General features: G+C 39.6%; 1 protein-coding gene across 1 annotated transcript; it reads right to left on the bottom strand.

The window, feature by feature from the left end:
- Nucleotides 1-422: 422 nt before the first annotated feature.
- On the bottom strand, nucleotides 423-6,724 carry LOC115119308 (homeobox protein CDX-1-like). Its single transcript, XM_029648083.2, has 3 exons — nucleotides 6,173-6,724; nucleotides 1,453-1,601; nucleotides 423-1,177 (listed from the first exon to the last, which is right to left on the bottom strand). Exons 1-3 carry the CDS (start codon nucleotides 6,588-6,590, stop codon nucleotides 995-997), a joined length of 750 nt encoding a protein of 249 aa, XP_029503943.1. The 5' UTR covers nucleotides 6,591-6,724; the 3' UTR covers nucleotides 423-994.
- Nucleotides 6,725-12,509: the final 5,785 nt, after the last annotated feature.

The following is a 12,509-nucleotide window of genomic DNA, read 5'->3' on the forward strand; positions in this document are numbered from 1 at the left end:
AACCTGATGATTTTCAAAGCCCAACACCACGATGATACAAAATAATACATACAAGACCAAACACAATGATTACGTACATACTTTTCTTTAACGTTCTCAAATTATATTGATTCCGAGATGAAGTGCCATCTGAAATCATATTTCTTCAATGATGTTAATCCCAGCAATTCCTGTATGTTCACAGTTGTCACTTTAGTGCCTCTAAAAAGCATATGTAGTGAGCAGTTAGCTTATGGTCAAACTTACTTAGCCTTGTAAAACATTAAAGTATGATTTCACATTGTAGATGATTTCAAAATGATGTAAATCCTAAATGTGTGACAGATGTTCATGTTGTAAAACCTTTTAGGAAAATATATATAGTTTGAAGATGCGCTCCAACAATCTTCCATTTCCCTAATATAAAGAATGAGCTCAAGATGTTACAATAAAGCTTTTAATACAAATTACTTTGAAAATATACACGTATTATTATTATTATTATTGCGTGGGATCAGAACCATTTCCAGGTATTTCCAGTATCAGCAGAAGAAACAATAGAAGCCATGATAACAGTAAAAGACAACAGTTTAATATTTATATATATTTATAGCTTTTCTCTTTCTCAGTTCTTTGTCTCTCTTTCACAAGACGGACCAACATGAACATGTGCACAGTGGGTGGCCGTCCTACCGCCTCTGACCACAGAACATGGGCCTTCATTTTCTATCCATTTCCCGATGATTCGACGTGGAATCGCCACCGTTCGTCGAAACCCCCAGCACGTAATCTATTGCGCACAGCCAACGTTCGTGTTGGTCTGTCTTGTCCTTTTCCAAAAACAAAAGCGCAGGAAACAGCAGCCAGTCTTTTACAAATATTTTTTCTCTGTAGGTGTTGACCTCTGCATGTGCCTTGTCCCCATGTTACTCAAGCTGTTGACTGGGGTCTCTATTGCAGAGGTTAGATATTGGCACAAAGTCTTCTTTTTTGTCTTCACGTCAGACCTCCGTCCTCAGTATTCTTCTTTGATAGTCATTTGTAGGGATGAAGACACTAGGCCGCCACTGCTGCTGGTCACCATGGCAACATTGCTGGGTGGAGTAGGTGTTGTTGTGGACGCTGCCTGAGGCTGTTGCATCTTCTTCTTGTTCACTTTCCTCTCTTTGGCACGCCGATTCTGAAACCAGATTTTCACCTGTGGAATAAACAAAAGATTGGAGATAAGTGCTCTGTGGGTAGTCTACTAAAAGGGAGAGAGAGAGAGAGAGGGGGAGAGAGAGAGAGAGAGAGAGAGAGAGAGAGAGAGAGAGAGAGAGAGAGAGGGAGAGAGAGAGAGAGAGAGAGAGAGAGAGAGAGAGAGAGAGAGAGAGAGGAGAGAGAGAGAGAGAGAGAGAGAGAGAGAGAGAGAGAGAGAGAGAGAGAGAGAGGGAGGGAGAGAGAGAGAGACTGCCTGCTGTGGTGTTGTCTGACCTGTCGTTCTGAGAGGCAGAGAGAGGTGGCCAACTCTGCTTTCCTCCTGATGGTAATGTAGCGGCTATAGTGAAACTCCTTCTCCAGCTCCAAGCGCTGGTGATCTGTGTACACCACCCGATACTTGTCTTTCGTTCGTGTCTTACCACCTGCAACAGAGTTATAGTATGGTCATCATTCAACCTTCATATTGTGTGTGTAACGTAGAGATGATTAAAAAAACGACTTTATGTTTATTTGAACTTTAACAGACGTTATGTTAATAGAATGTCTACCCTGTCCATATTGTTTGCCATTCAAATCTGTAGCAAAAACTAGCTGAACAGACATTTGCATAAGATTGAGATGTGATTCTCAGTAGGGCTTCACCTGCATTGGTCATAATGGGAGGACGACTGGGTTAATGCTACAATCAGATTTCACATTAACTTACATGCCGTAAATAACCGATATTAGATGAGTAAATAAAGATGAGACAGACATCTGTGAAAATGTGGTTTCTGCTTCATTTCATACATGAAACCTCTCACTAAAACACACACAGATGAACTAGCAAAGCTCTGAGATCAGCTTGTCTTTTTAATTAGGTACCGTAAATCAAAAGTCACTTCATTCTGTCCATAGTGAACGAGGGACCTAAGTGCAGCAGCAGCAACCAAGTTAAAGATTAAAATGTGTGAGCTGAGAGGGGGAGGGGCCTGCCTGTAAAGGCGCCAGGCCCGGCCTGATGACCAGAGAGTTATCCAGACCATTAGGCTGTTGAAACACAGAACACACCCTCCTGCTCCCATCGACCCCTAATTGATTCTCTTCACCTCCTGATTCATAATAGCTACCTCTTCTCTGATGACCGTTGTTTTCTAATTACCATGTTGACACAGACGGACCACTCCCAAGCGGACGGCGTCTGAGGTGCATGGTGCATGTCTACGGGGGTATTGACCCATACAATCTCCATACTGCGTTAATGAAACACTGTACTGATTGGAGTGGCTCCCATCACTAGCGACAACAGGGTTTGCGTCACGAGGCTTCCAATGGGCAAACTGAGACTGTACATGAGCATTTAATCAGAATGGCAGGTGTCAAAGCATCCCAAAAAAATATATAATAATTAATGTAGTCGACCCAGAAATATTCAACAATAGTCTCCCTTGCTGGAACCATCAACGAAAATACCAGAGCATTCAAGAACCCATGACGTGAATCCAAACGTGAGAAGTTTTAAGAAGTGGAAATGTTTACTTTGTATAAGTAGAGAATGCGGTTGACACACAATCTGCAGCACTGCACTTGTGTACCGATGTCACTGATGGCTGCTAAGATAAAATGGTTTAGCGGTGGAGGTTAATGAGACGTTCATGAGAATGAATGGTCAGCTGGCTGATATGATAAAATGACATGGCTCTTGTCTAGAGTTAATCGCTAACATGGACCATAAAACTCCTCGTCTGGGACAACCAGATAACCGCATGAACTGGAACGATACATGTGGGTTAAACATGTATTTTTGAACGGGCCTGGGCCCATTAGGTGCAGTGAAATGGACATTTATGGCAGCCGCAAGTCTGTGCTCCTGCTGCCTCTGTTAATCATAAGTGGTCCCAGGCACTGACAACAACTTGATTTCTGGTAGGTTTTCTATACAAAGAGAAAAGCTTTTTACAGAGCATTCGGAAAGTATTAAGACCCCTTGACTTTTTTCACATTTTGTTACGTTACAGCCTTATTCAAAAAATATATTCACTATTTGTTTTCCTTGTCAATCTAACACAATATCACATGATGACAAAACAAAAAACTTTTTTGAATTTTCAGTAAATTTATAAAACATTTAAAAAGATACCTTATTTTCATAAGTATTCAGACCCTTTGCCTATGAGACCCTTTGCTCAGGTGCATCCTGTTTCCATTAATCATCCTTGAGATGTTTCTACAATTTGATTTGTAACTTCAATTGATTGGACACAATTTGGAAACACACCTGTCTATATAAGGTCCAACAGTTGACAGTGCATGTCAGAGCAAAAACCAAGCCATGAGGCCAAAGGGATTGTCCGTAGGCACAGATCTGGGAAAGGGTACCATAACATTTCTGCAGCATTGAAGGTCCCCAAGAACACAGTGGCCTCCATCATTATTAAATGGAAGAAGTTTGGAACCACCAAGACTCTTCCTAGAGCTGGCCACCCGGTCAAAGTGAGCAATCAGGGGAGAAGGGCCTTGGTCAGGGAGGTGACCAAGAACCCGATGGTCGCTCTGACAGGGCTCCAGAGTTCCTCTGTGGAGATGGGAGAACCTTGCAGAAGGACAGCCATCTCTGCAGCATTCCACCAATCAGGCCTTTATGGTAGAGAGGCCAGACGGAAGCTACACATCAGTAAAAGGCACATGACAGCCCGCTTGGAGTTTGCCAAAAGGCCCCTAAAGGACTCTCAGACCATGAGAAACAAGATTCTCTGGTCGGATTAAACCAAGATTGAACTCTATGGCCTGAATGCCAAGTGTCACGTCTGGAGGAAACCTGGCACCATCCCTACGGTGAAGCACGGTGGTGGTAGCATCAACCTGACAGAGCTTGAGAGGATCTTCAGAGAAGAATGGGAGAAACTCCCCAAATACAGATGTTCCAAGCTTGTAGCATCATACCCAAGAAGACTCAAGGCTGTAATCGCTGCCAACGGTGCTTCAACAAAGTACTGAGTAAAGGGTCTGAATACTGATGTAAATGTCATATTTCAACAACAACCAAATGTATACATTTGCAAACATTTCTAAAAACCGTTTTTTGCTTTAACATTATGGGGTATTGTGTGTAGATTGATGAGGAAAAAATATGTAATACATTTTAGAATAAGGCTGTAACGTAACAAAATGTGGAAAAAGTCAAGGGGTCTGAATACTTTTCGATTGCACCGTATAGCCATCTCACTCTTTGGCACTAGGGTGGCCAGTTTGGTCTAGGATTCACATGCCTTCAAACTGCATGCTTGCAAATTCAGTAGCAGTTATTTAGAGATCGTCGGTGAGAAGTGGAGGAGCTGGTGTGTAGGCTCCTGTGAAATAGGCCGGCTTGCTTGAACTGATGACATACTTCTGTCCACAATGTCAATACAACCAAGATGTTGGGACATGTGTAGGCCTTTTGAGGATCTCAGATAGAGGCCTTAGAGCATGTGTCAAACTCATTCCACAGAGGGCCTGCGGGTTTTCACTCCTCCCTTGTACTTGATTGATGAAATAAGGTCACTGATTAGTAAGGAACTCCCCTCACCTGGTTGTCTAGGTCTTAATTGAAAGGGAGAAAAAAACCCAGCTGACACTAGGCCCTCAGTGGAATGAGTTTGACATCCCTGCCTTAGAGCAGTGGAACTGAGTTGAAGACCCAGAGTTGAGTATGAGGGCGTAGAGGATCAAACTTAAATACAGGCATATACAGCAAGTGAGTTAATAAATCTGTAGGAACAGTACACCAATGTGCTTCCATGCCCATTCAATTGAATTAGGTAAAATATGTATTTTCATAAATGTCATGTCATATGATGTCAATTTATGACGTATTATATCAGCAGGCCATTATGACGCATAAGGAAGGTCTAGTGGAGGACAAGCGTGAACAAAGCGAGCGACATCAAAGTAAATCGACAACAAGAACTCCTGCCAAGAGACATAATGGCTAACAAAGAATTACAACATAGCAAACCATTCTAGAGCCCTACGACATACAAGACGAAAACCAACGGCCTAATTTGCATAACAAGATCTTCAAAACCCCAGATGGTTTCTTTCATCTGATCACTTCCAGGTTAAGCAGTCTCAACTGACTAGAGAATTCTTATTGATATTATGAAACAATCCCGTAACATGTATCGGGGGACGAGGGATTGCTCACATAATAGGAGGAACATAATAACATAATTGTGAAGTCTATAAGCTACACCAGACAAAATCAAAGATGAATACGAAGAGTATCATAAATATGGTAATAAAGTCATTTATATAGCCTAGACTATATTATGACTGTTATAAGCTATACTAGCCTATTACTTTTTACTGCACGATGATAGGCAATTATAATCATAAGCATAATCATTGAACACTTTAATGTAATGCAATTAAATTGCATACCCTGGTTTACCCTCAACTTGTAAATACATTACATAGGCCATATTATAACCATAAAACTCACGAGATAATACCACTAATTTATGACGGCATGTGAGGTGTGATTCATGAGTTCACAAAATAATAGTGAGCATGAGAGGACCAACTGGGCTGATGGCCGCGCAAGATAACGTTTATGTCAGTAAACAATATGCAATGTCCAATACCTTGATGGGATTGAACAAATACTAACGAATGAATCAGCTATGAACAACCAAGCGACAGCCAGGTAACCTGGTATTCCTTCTTTCTGAGTTGAATCATGAATTCGTCTCTGAATTCAGTGAACAGGTGCACGCATTTGGAAGCGCAGTTGTTCTGGTTGAGCTTTTTCCACTCAAGACTGCGTATAGCCTACATTATTTCAGTATCTGTGGTTTCAGAAAAAAATGGACCAAAGACACTGAATTTGACACATTATTTCATATAAGTGTGTGCTTTGCTACAGGTACGTTTAATTTAATACATATTTTATGATTTACGCTTTATTTTCTATGGTCTTATGGACAACAACATTATACACTCCTTGATTACAAAGATGTATGAAATAACCTACCTAAATTTGCCGGTGGCGCGCTCCGCCTCATCCAATCATAAGGGTTTCTGCGCTGAGAAATGGGAGAGAGCTGACCTACAGATGAGTTGATAGACGACGGGAGAAGCCCGGGTTGTGGGACTGGAGAGAACTCTGGGGGGCTATAGCCAATTGCTCCCGGATTCGATGTGGACGGTCCTGTACCTGGCCCATAGGGCGACCAGTCTTCCCGGGTCGGCGGTGCGTAAACGGGGTTCCAGGCCCCAGTCTGGCTGTGGTGGGGGTCATTGTTAATCCCAGGAACTTGATGGTATCCGCTGAAATCCGAATACTGCGGAGGTGCGGGAACAAAGTTCTGATGGTTCAAGTTTAGGCTGGGATGTCGCACTGAATTTGGGTACATGCTGGTGTCCTTCTCCAAAAGATAACTCACGTACATATTTCCGAATGGTAACTCCTGCGCATAGTGTGCGTCCAGTGCGTTACTCTTGCCTCCTCTTCCCCGGGTTTCTGTTTAACCAAAGGCCTCCTCCACCTGGCTGTTCCACCTATACTCTTTAACTTATTGTTTGCTAGACACGCTGCGGGTTAGGAGTTGTCGCGCTGACGTCAACATTTTATAGCCCTCATCTCCCTCCCTCGCCTTATCCCATCAGGGCGGATTTGCATTAGAGAAGGCCCTGCATTTCAAAGGGAGCCGAGCACCAGCATCAAAGCCGTCCTGGGCGTCTAGAAGAATGCTACAAATCGCACAGGAGAAACTAACATGAGTTCATGTTGATTTTCTCAACGGGAGAACCTGCTACTGCCGTGTCCCGCATAACTTGTGGAATAAAATGGGGAAGGGTCGAGGAACGTGGTAGAGAGCCCTGGAGTGGCCATGGCCTTTTTCAAATGAACAGATAGCATAAAATCATGTTGTGCATATACATGTGCCCCAATAAATCCTTATTAAATGTAATACTGCCCTCTTTAAAATACCTATATTTCCTTAGATACATTATGTCTTTGTCTTTGTCCTTCAAAATTCCTCATGCCTTTACTTGTTTTGTGTGATATAATCTTTATAGTATTAGGCATATATATTTATCTTTATTTCAAGAGTTGACCTATATTTTACTCTCCCACTGCAGTTAGAAATATTTCAGGTGACCTTAAATTCAAATGTACTTGTATGATTATATAAAACATGGAATTGGCCTGCTTCTTTGGGGTTAAGTAATCTAGGCCTATTTTTTTCTATGCTGGGCTGAAACAGACAGCGCGGCTCCACGGCTGTATTGAGGGGAATTTCAAACAGATCTCCGAGGTGATATGTCGGTCTAGTATCGTGCCCACCTTTTCACGACATTCTCTGTAAGGCCCCAATCTGAGAGGGTGTTGGCTGGGGGTTCTAAACCAGGAGGAAGTGGCTCGTGGGATATTTCGAATGTTAATACAACTCATTGCCCTCTCGATGCCCCCAGTTTATGCCTCTCCGCTGTTAGTCATCTTTCTCTTGTGCTTTAGAAACGGAATTGAACCAGTCGGATCAAGAAACATTGCATGTTTTTAGCCAGGTTTAATGAGGGTCACACAATTAACATATACTTTGTGTCTACATTTCGATACCATTGAAATACATTGAATTTAAAACGAAAAAAGACTTCATAGCCAACTCCCACAGTCAAATCATACAGTTGATTTTGTAGCCTAAACTTCGAATAATTAAAGAGAACATTAAATGGTCCATGCAGGTCATTGTAATTGATTCAGACCTTACTGTTCATGTTGTTAAAATAATTACTAACGAAATAGAACATAATATTTCAAGTTTTCTTTACATTTTCTATTATTTATTTAGATCTAGAATTAAGTTTGTATGGGCCATTTCATTGAGGCATCTGATATTACAAAATATAATATGAAATGTTTTTTTTTCTTTAGATGAAGTATTTAAATAATAACGTTTTTAGATCAATTATTCAAAAAATGTAAATAACTAAAGCGATTTAGAAAATAGCTATTTATTAAAAAACATAATTTATGATTGATGAAGGAGATTCCAAGTATTATGTCATATGTCACTTTAATTTATATCCTACCATAAAACAGAAGTGTATAAAAACAGCTTCAACAGGTATAAATACTACAAACCAGAATAATTATGTCACCAAATAATTAGAATGATAACAATACAGTAATAATTAATTAATTCAATGTATTTCAGTTCAGGTGACAGTTTTTATCATTCCGTCAGTATCAACCGAAAAGTAGGCCTACCTACCTTTAATTTAATTTAATATAATATAATGTAGGCTATTTATATCACACTTTATGGCAGTTTGACATTCAGCACTGGTCATTTTGAAACAGTTTAACATCCAACACTAGTCATTTTGAAACAGTTTAACATTCAACACTAGTCATTTTGAAACAGTTTAACATTCAGCACTAGTCATTTTGAAACAGTTTAACATCCAGCACTAGTCATTTTGAAACAGTTTAACATTCTGCACTAGTCATTTTGAAACAGTTTAACATCCAACACTAGTCATTTCATCCAGCACTAGTCATTTTGAAACAGTTTAACATTCAGCACTAGTCATTTTGAAACAGTTTAACATCCAACACTAGTCATTTCATCCAACACTAGTCATTTTGAAACAGTTTAACATTCAGCACTAGTCATTTTGAAACAGTTTAACATCCAGCACTAGTCATTTCATCCAGCACTAGTCATTTCATCCAGCACTAGTCATTTTGAAACAGTTTAACATCCAGCACTAGTCATTTTGAAACAGTTTAACATCCAGCACTAGTCATTTTGAAACAGTTTAACATCCAGCACTAGTCATTTTGAAACAGTTTAACATCCAGCACTAGTCATTTTGAAACAGTTTAACATCCAGCACTAGTCATTTTGAAACAGTTTAACATCCAGCACTAGTCATTTTGAAACAGTTTAACATCCAGCACTAGTCATTTTGAAACAGTTTAACATCCAGCACTAGTCATTTCATCCAGCACTAGTCATTTTGAAACAGTTTAACATCCAGCACTAGTCATTTTGAAACAGTTTAACATCCAGCACTAGTCATTTCATCCAGCACTAGTCATTTTGAAACAGTTTAACATCCAGCACTAGTCATTTTGAAACAGTTTAACATCCAACACTAGTCATTTTGAAACAGTTTAACATCCAGCACTAGTCATTTCATCCAGCACTAGTCATTTTGAAACAGTTTAACATCCAGCACTAGTCATTTTGAAACAGTTTAACATCCAACACTAGTCATTTTGAAACAGTTTAACATCCAGCACTAGTCATTTTGAAACAGTTTAACATCCAACACTAGTCATTTTGAAACAGTTTAACATCCAGCACTAGTCATTTTGAAACAGTTTAATATTCAACACTAGTCATTTTGAAACAGTTTAACATCCAGCACTAGTCATTTCATCCAACACTAGTCATTTTGAAACAGTTTAACATCCAGCACTAGTCATTTCATCCAACACTAGTCATTTTGAAACAGTTTAACATCCAGCACTAGTCATTTCAAAACAGTTTAACATCCAGCACTAGTAATTTCAAAACAGTTTAACATCCAACACTAGTCATTTTGAAACAGTTTAACATCCAGCACTAGTCATTTCAAAACAGTTTAACATCCAACACTAGTCATTTTGAAACAGTTTAACATCCAGCACTAGTCATTTCAAAACAGTTTAACATCCAACACTAGTCATTTTGAAACAGTTTAACATCCAGCACTAGTCATTTCAAAACAGTTTAACATCCAGCACTAGTCATTTTGAAACAGTTTAACATCCAGCACTAGTCATTTCAAAACAGTTTAACATCCAGCACTAGTCATTTCAAAACAGTTTAACATCCAGCACTAGTCATTTTGAAACAGTTTCACCAGTTTGGACCAGTTAATGATCTGATAATAATCTGACAATAATCTGTATATGAACAGTGGGAGCCTACTGTGCACTCTGATGAAGAATTGGTGGGGCAGAGTATAGTATAGTATAGTATAGTATAGTATAGTATAGTATAGTATAGTATTGTATTGTATAGTGTAGTATAGTATATTATATTATAGTATTGTATGTTAAATTATAGTGTAGTGTATTATAGTATAGAATATTATAGCATGTTAAATTATAGTGTAGCGTAGTATAGTATATTATATATATATTGTACAGGATATTATAGTGTAGTATTTCATAATATAGTATATTATAGTGTAGTATATTACAGTATATTATATATAGTATAGTGCTACAGAGACGTTGAGCTCCCCTGTATCTCACAGCAGCAGTCTACTGTTCCCTTCTCTCTCTCTCTGCTCTTTTTCACCTGAGTAGCCGTCTGGGAGCACTGTGTTCTGTGTGGACTGGTGCTGTGTTCACCTGAGCTGTGTGAAAAGGAGGATTGTTGCTATGCTGTGAGGTGACCTCTGTCTGGCCTGGACCCTGAGGGGGTTCCTCAACCAGGCTCAGGGCCACTGTCTGGCACAGTGTTTGTTGGGCACAATGACCTGAGGAAGATGCTCCCCTCCCTCCCGCCCCTCATGGTAAACATGCATCCCTCTTTGCCAATCTCCCACTGCTTCTCACAAACTAGTAGTCTGCCTCCCTCTGTGTTTCTGAAATACATTACTGATTTAAAAACATGGTACTGATTTAGATGTATGTTTCATACTTTTTCTTGCTCTGAAATGTTTTTATTGTGAATTTAGATGTACTTTTTTTATGGTATTAGAAATGAATAAGAATCATGAAAATTGGAAGAGGTAAGACAAAGTAAAACATTAAGTTCAAAGTAGGACTTGAAAGTGTTAGGTCACACTTCACAACTAGGTGTCACTTCCTGGTCAACATCACAGTGTCATGAAGCCAGTCAGGGGGAATGGAGACAGTGAAGTCTTGGCTGACTGACTGACTGGCTGACTGTTTGGGTGACTGCCTGGCTGACTGGGTGGCCGACTGGCCAACTGACTGGGTAGTTGACTGGCTGACTGGGAGACTGACAGGCTGACTGGCTGGGTGGTTGACTGGCTGACTGACTCACTGACACACTGACTGACTGGGTGACTGACTGGCTGGCTGACTGACTGGCTTGCTGACTGGCTGCTGATTCAGTACAATGGAACAGGTGGAGGAATGAGTGTAGAGCCAATACATACATGTAATTCAATAGAACACCAGCAGTGGGAGAATTCACATTGTATCATGTTTGTAATTCATAATTTGGGCATTTTTCCACATTTAATTCATTCTGAATGGCGTACTCCATGACTATTCCAAATACAATGTAACGAGAGCGAGAGAGAGAGAGATTAAATGGTTTTAAAATATGAATTTGAGTCAAAGACTTATTAGGGACCAGTAACAGTTTATAATTACAATAATCACTCAGATTTGTATTTTTCAATTGTGTGCAAAAGTGTTTTGTACAATGGTATTGGTTTAGTTAGGCATGTGACTATTTCATTTCCACGAGATTTAATGTTCAGGTTTTCAGACATGTAGTTGTGCTATTTTCTATACTTTGGATACAATAAAGAGGGATACACTCCATTTTCACACGGTACATTTTATAGTATATTAGTTATTTTCACTCAAGACACACGATCAGAGGACAACTTTATTATTAAGCTTCATTTGTTGCTTATGCTTATAACTAAATCTTGGACATCAATTTATTAATTTAAATAAATTATGTGAGAATTGCTTTCAGAGCAGTGTTCTCCAAACAAGGGCAATGGTGATTTATTTTATCCACACTTCAAACATTCTGCTGTCAGTTTTACGTTAATCTTTTATCAACTATTGCTTGGTCCCTCAATTTTAAATGATAATGTCATCACATTTACTAATCTTTTAATTTATAACTATATCCACACAGTTGTAGATGGAGTATTTTATGGTTGTGGTCATAAAAATAGTCTGCGGTCATTATGACCCTATGTGAAGGCTTTATCATGTGAACCTCCCTCTGTCTCCCCCCAGTGGCATCAATGAGGAGCAAACCATTCAATTGTGCACATTAAATGGGGTGTATTTATTACACACAAGCCGTAGCAACATGTTTTGCACTGTAGCAACAAATGTAGTGGATTGGACAAATGTAGGTAGTTAACTCCCAATTTTGTTTTCGTTTGATTCTGTTAGCTTCCCTTTGGAACGCACTAAGTGTGTGCCCTCAGGCCCGTACTCCATTACCACATACTGTATTTACATCAGAAAGCCCATGTGTACGTGTGTGTATAGTGCATATGTTATCATGGTGTGTGTATGCATGTGTCTGCCTCTATGTTTGTGTTGCTTCACTTTGATTTGTATGTTACTACAACATGCTCTG

The sequence above is a fragment of the Oncorhynchus nerka genome, linkage group LG19 (genome assembly GCF_034236695.1).
Source record: "Oncorhynchus nerka isolate Pitt River linkage group LG19, Oner_Uvic_2.0, whole genome shotgun sequence".
Classification (NCBI taxonomy): domain Eukaryota; kingdom Metazoa; phylum Chordata; class Actinopteri; order Salmoniformes; family Salmonidae; genus Oncorhynchus; species Oncorhynchus nerka.

Excerpts from the sequence above, each read along its gene's own strand:
- LOC115119308 (XM_029648083.2), bottom strand. The coding sequence starts at position 6,590 with ATGTACGTGAGTTATCTTTTGGAGAAGGACACCAGCATGTACCCAAAT. Across the intron at positions 1,602-6,172 it reads CGCGCCACCGGCAAATTTAG|GTGGTAAGACACGAACGAAA; the intron begins GTAGGTTATTTC and ends ACTCTGTTGCAG. Across the intron at positions 1,178-1,452 it reads TCTGCCTCTCAGAACGACAG|GTGAAAATCTGGTTTCAGAA; the intron begins GTCAGACAACAC and ends TTTATTCCACAG.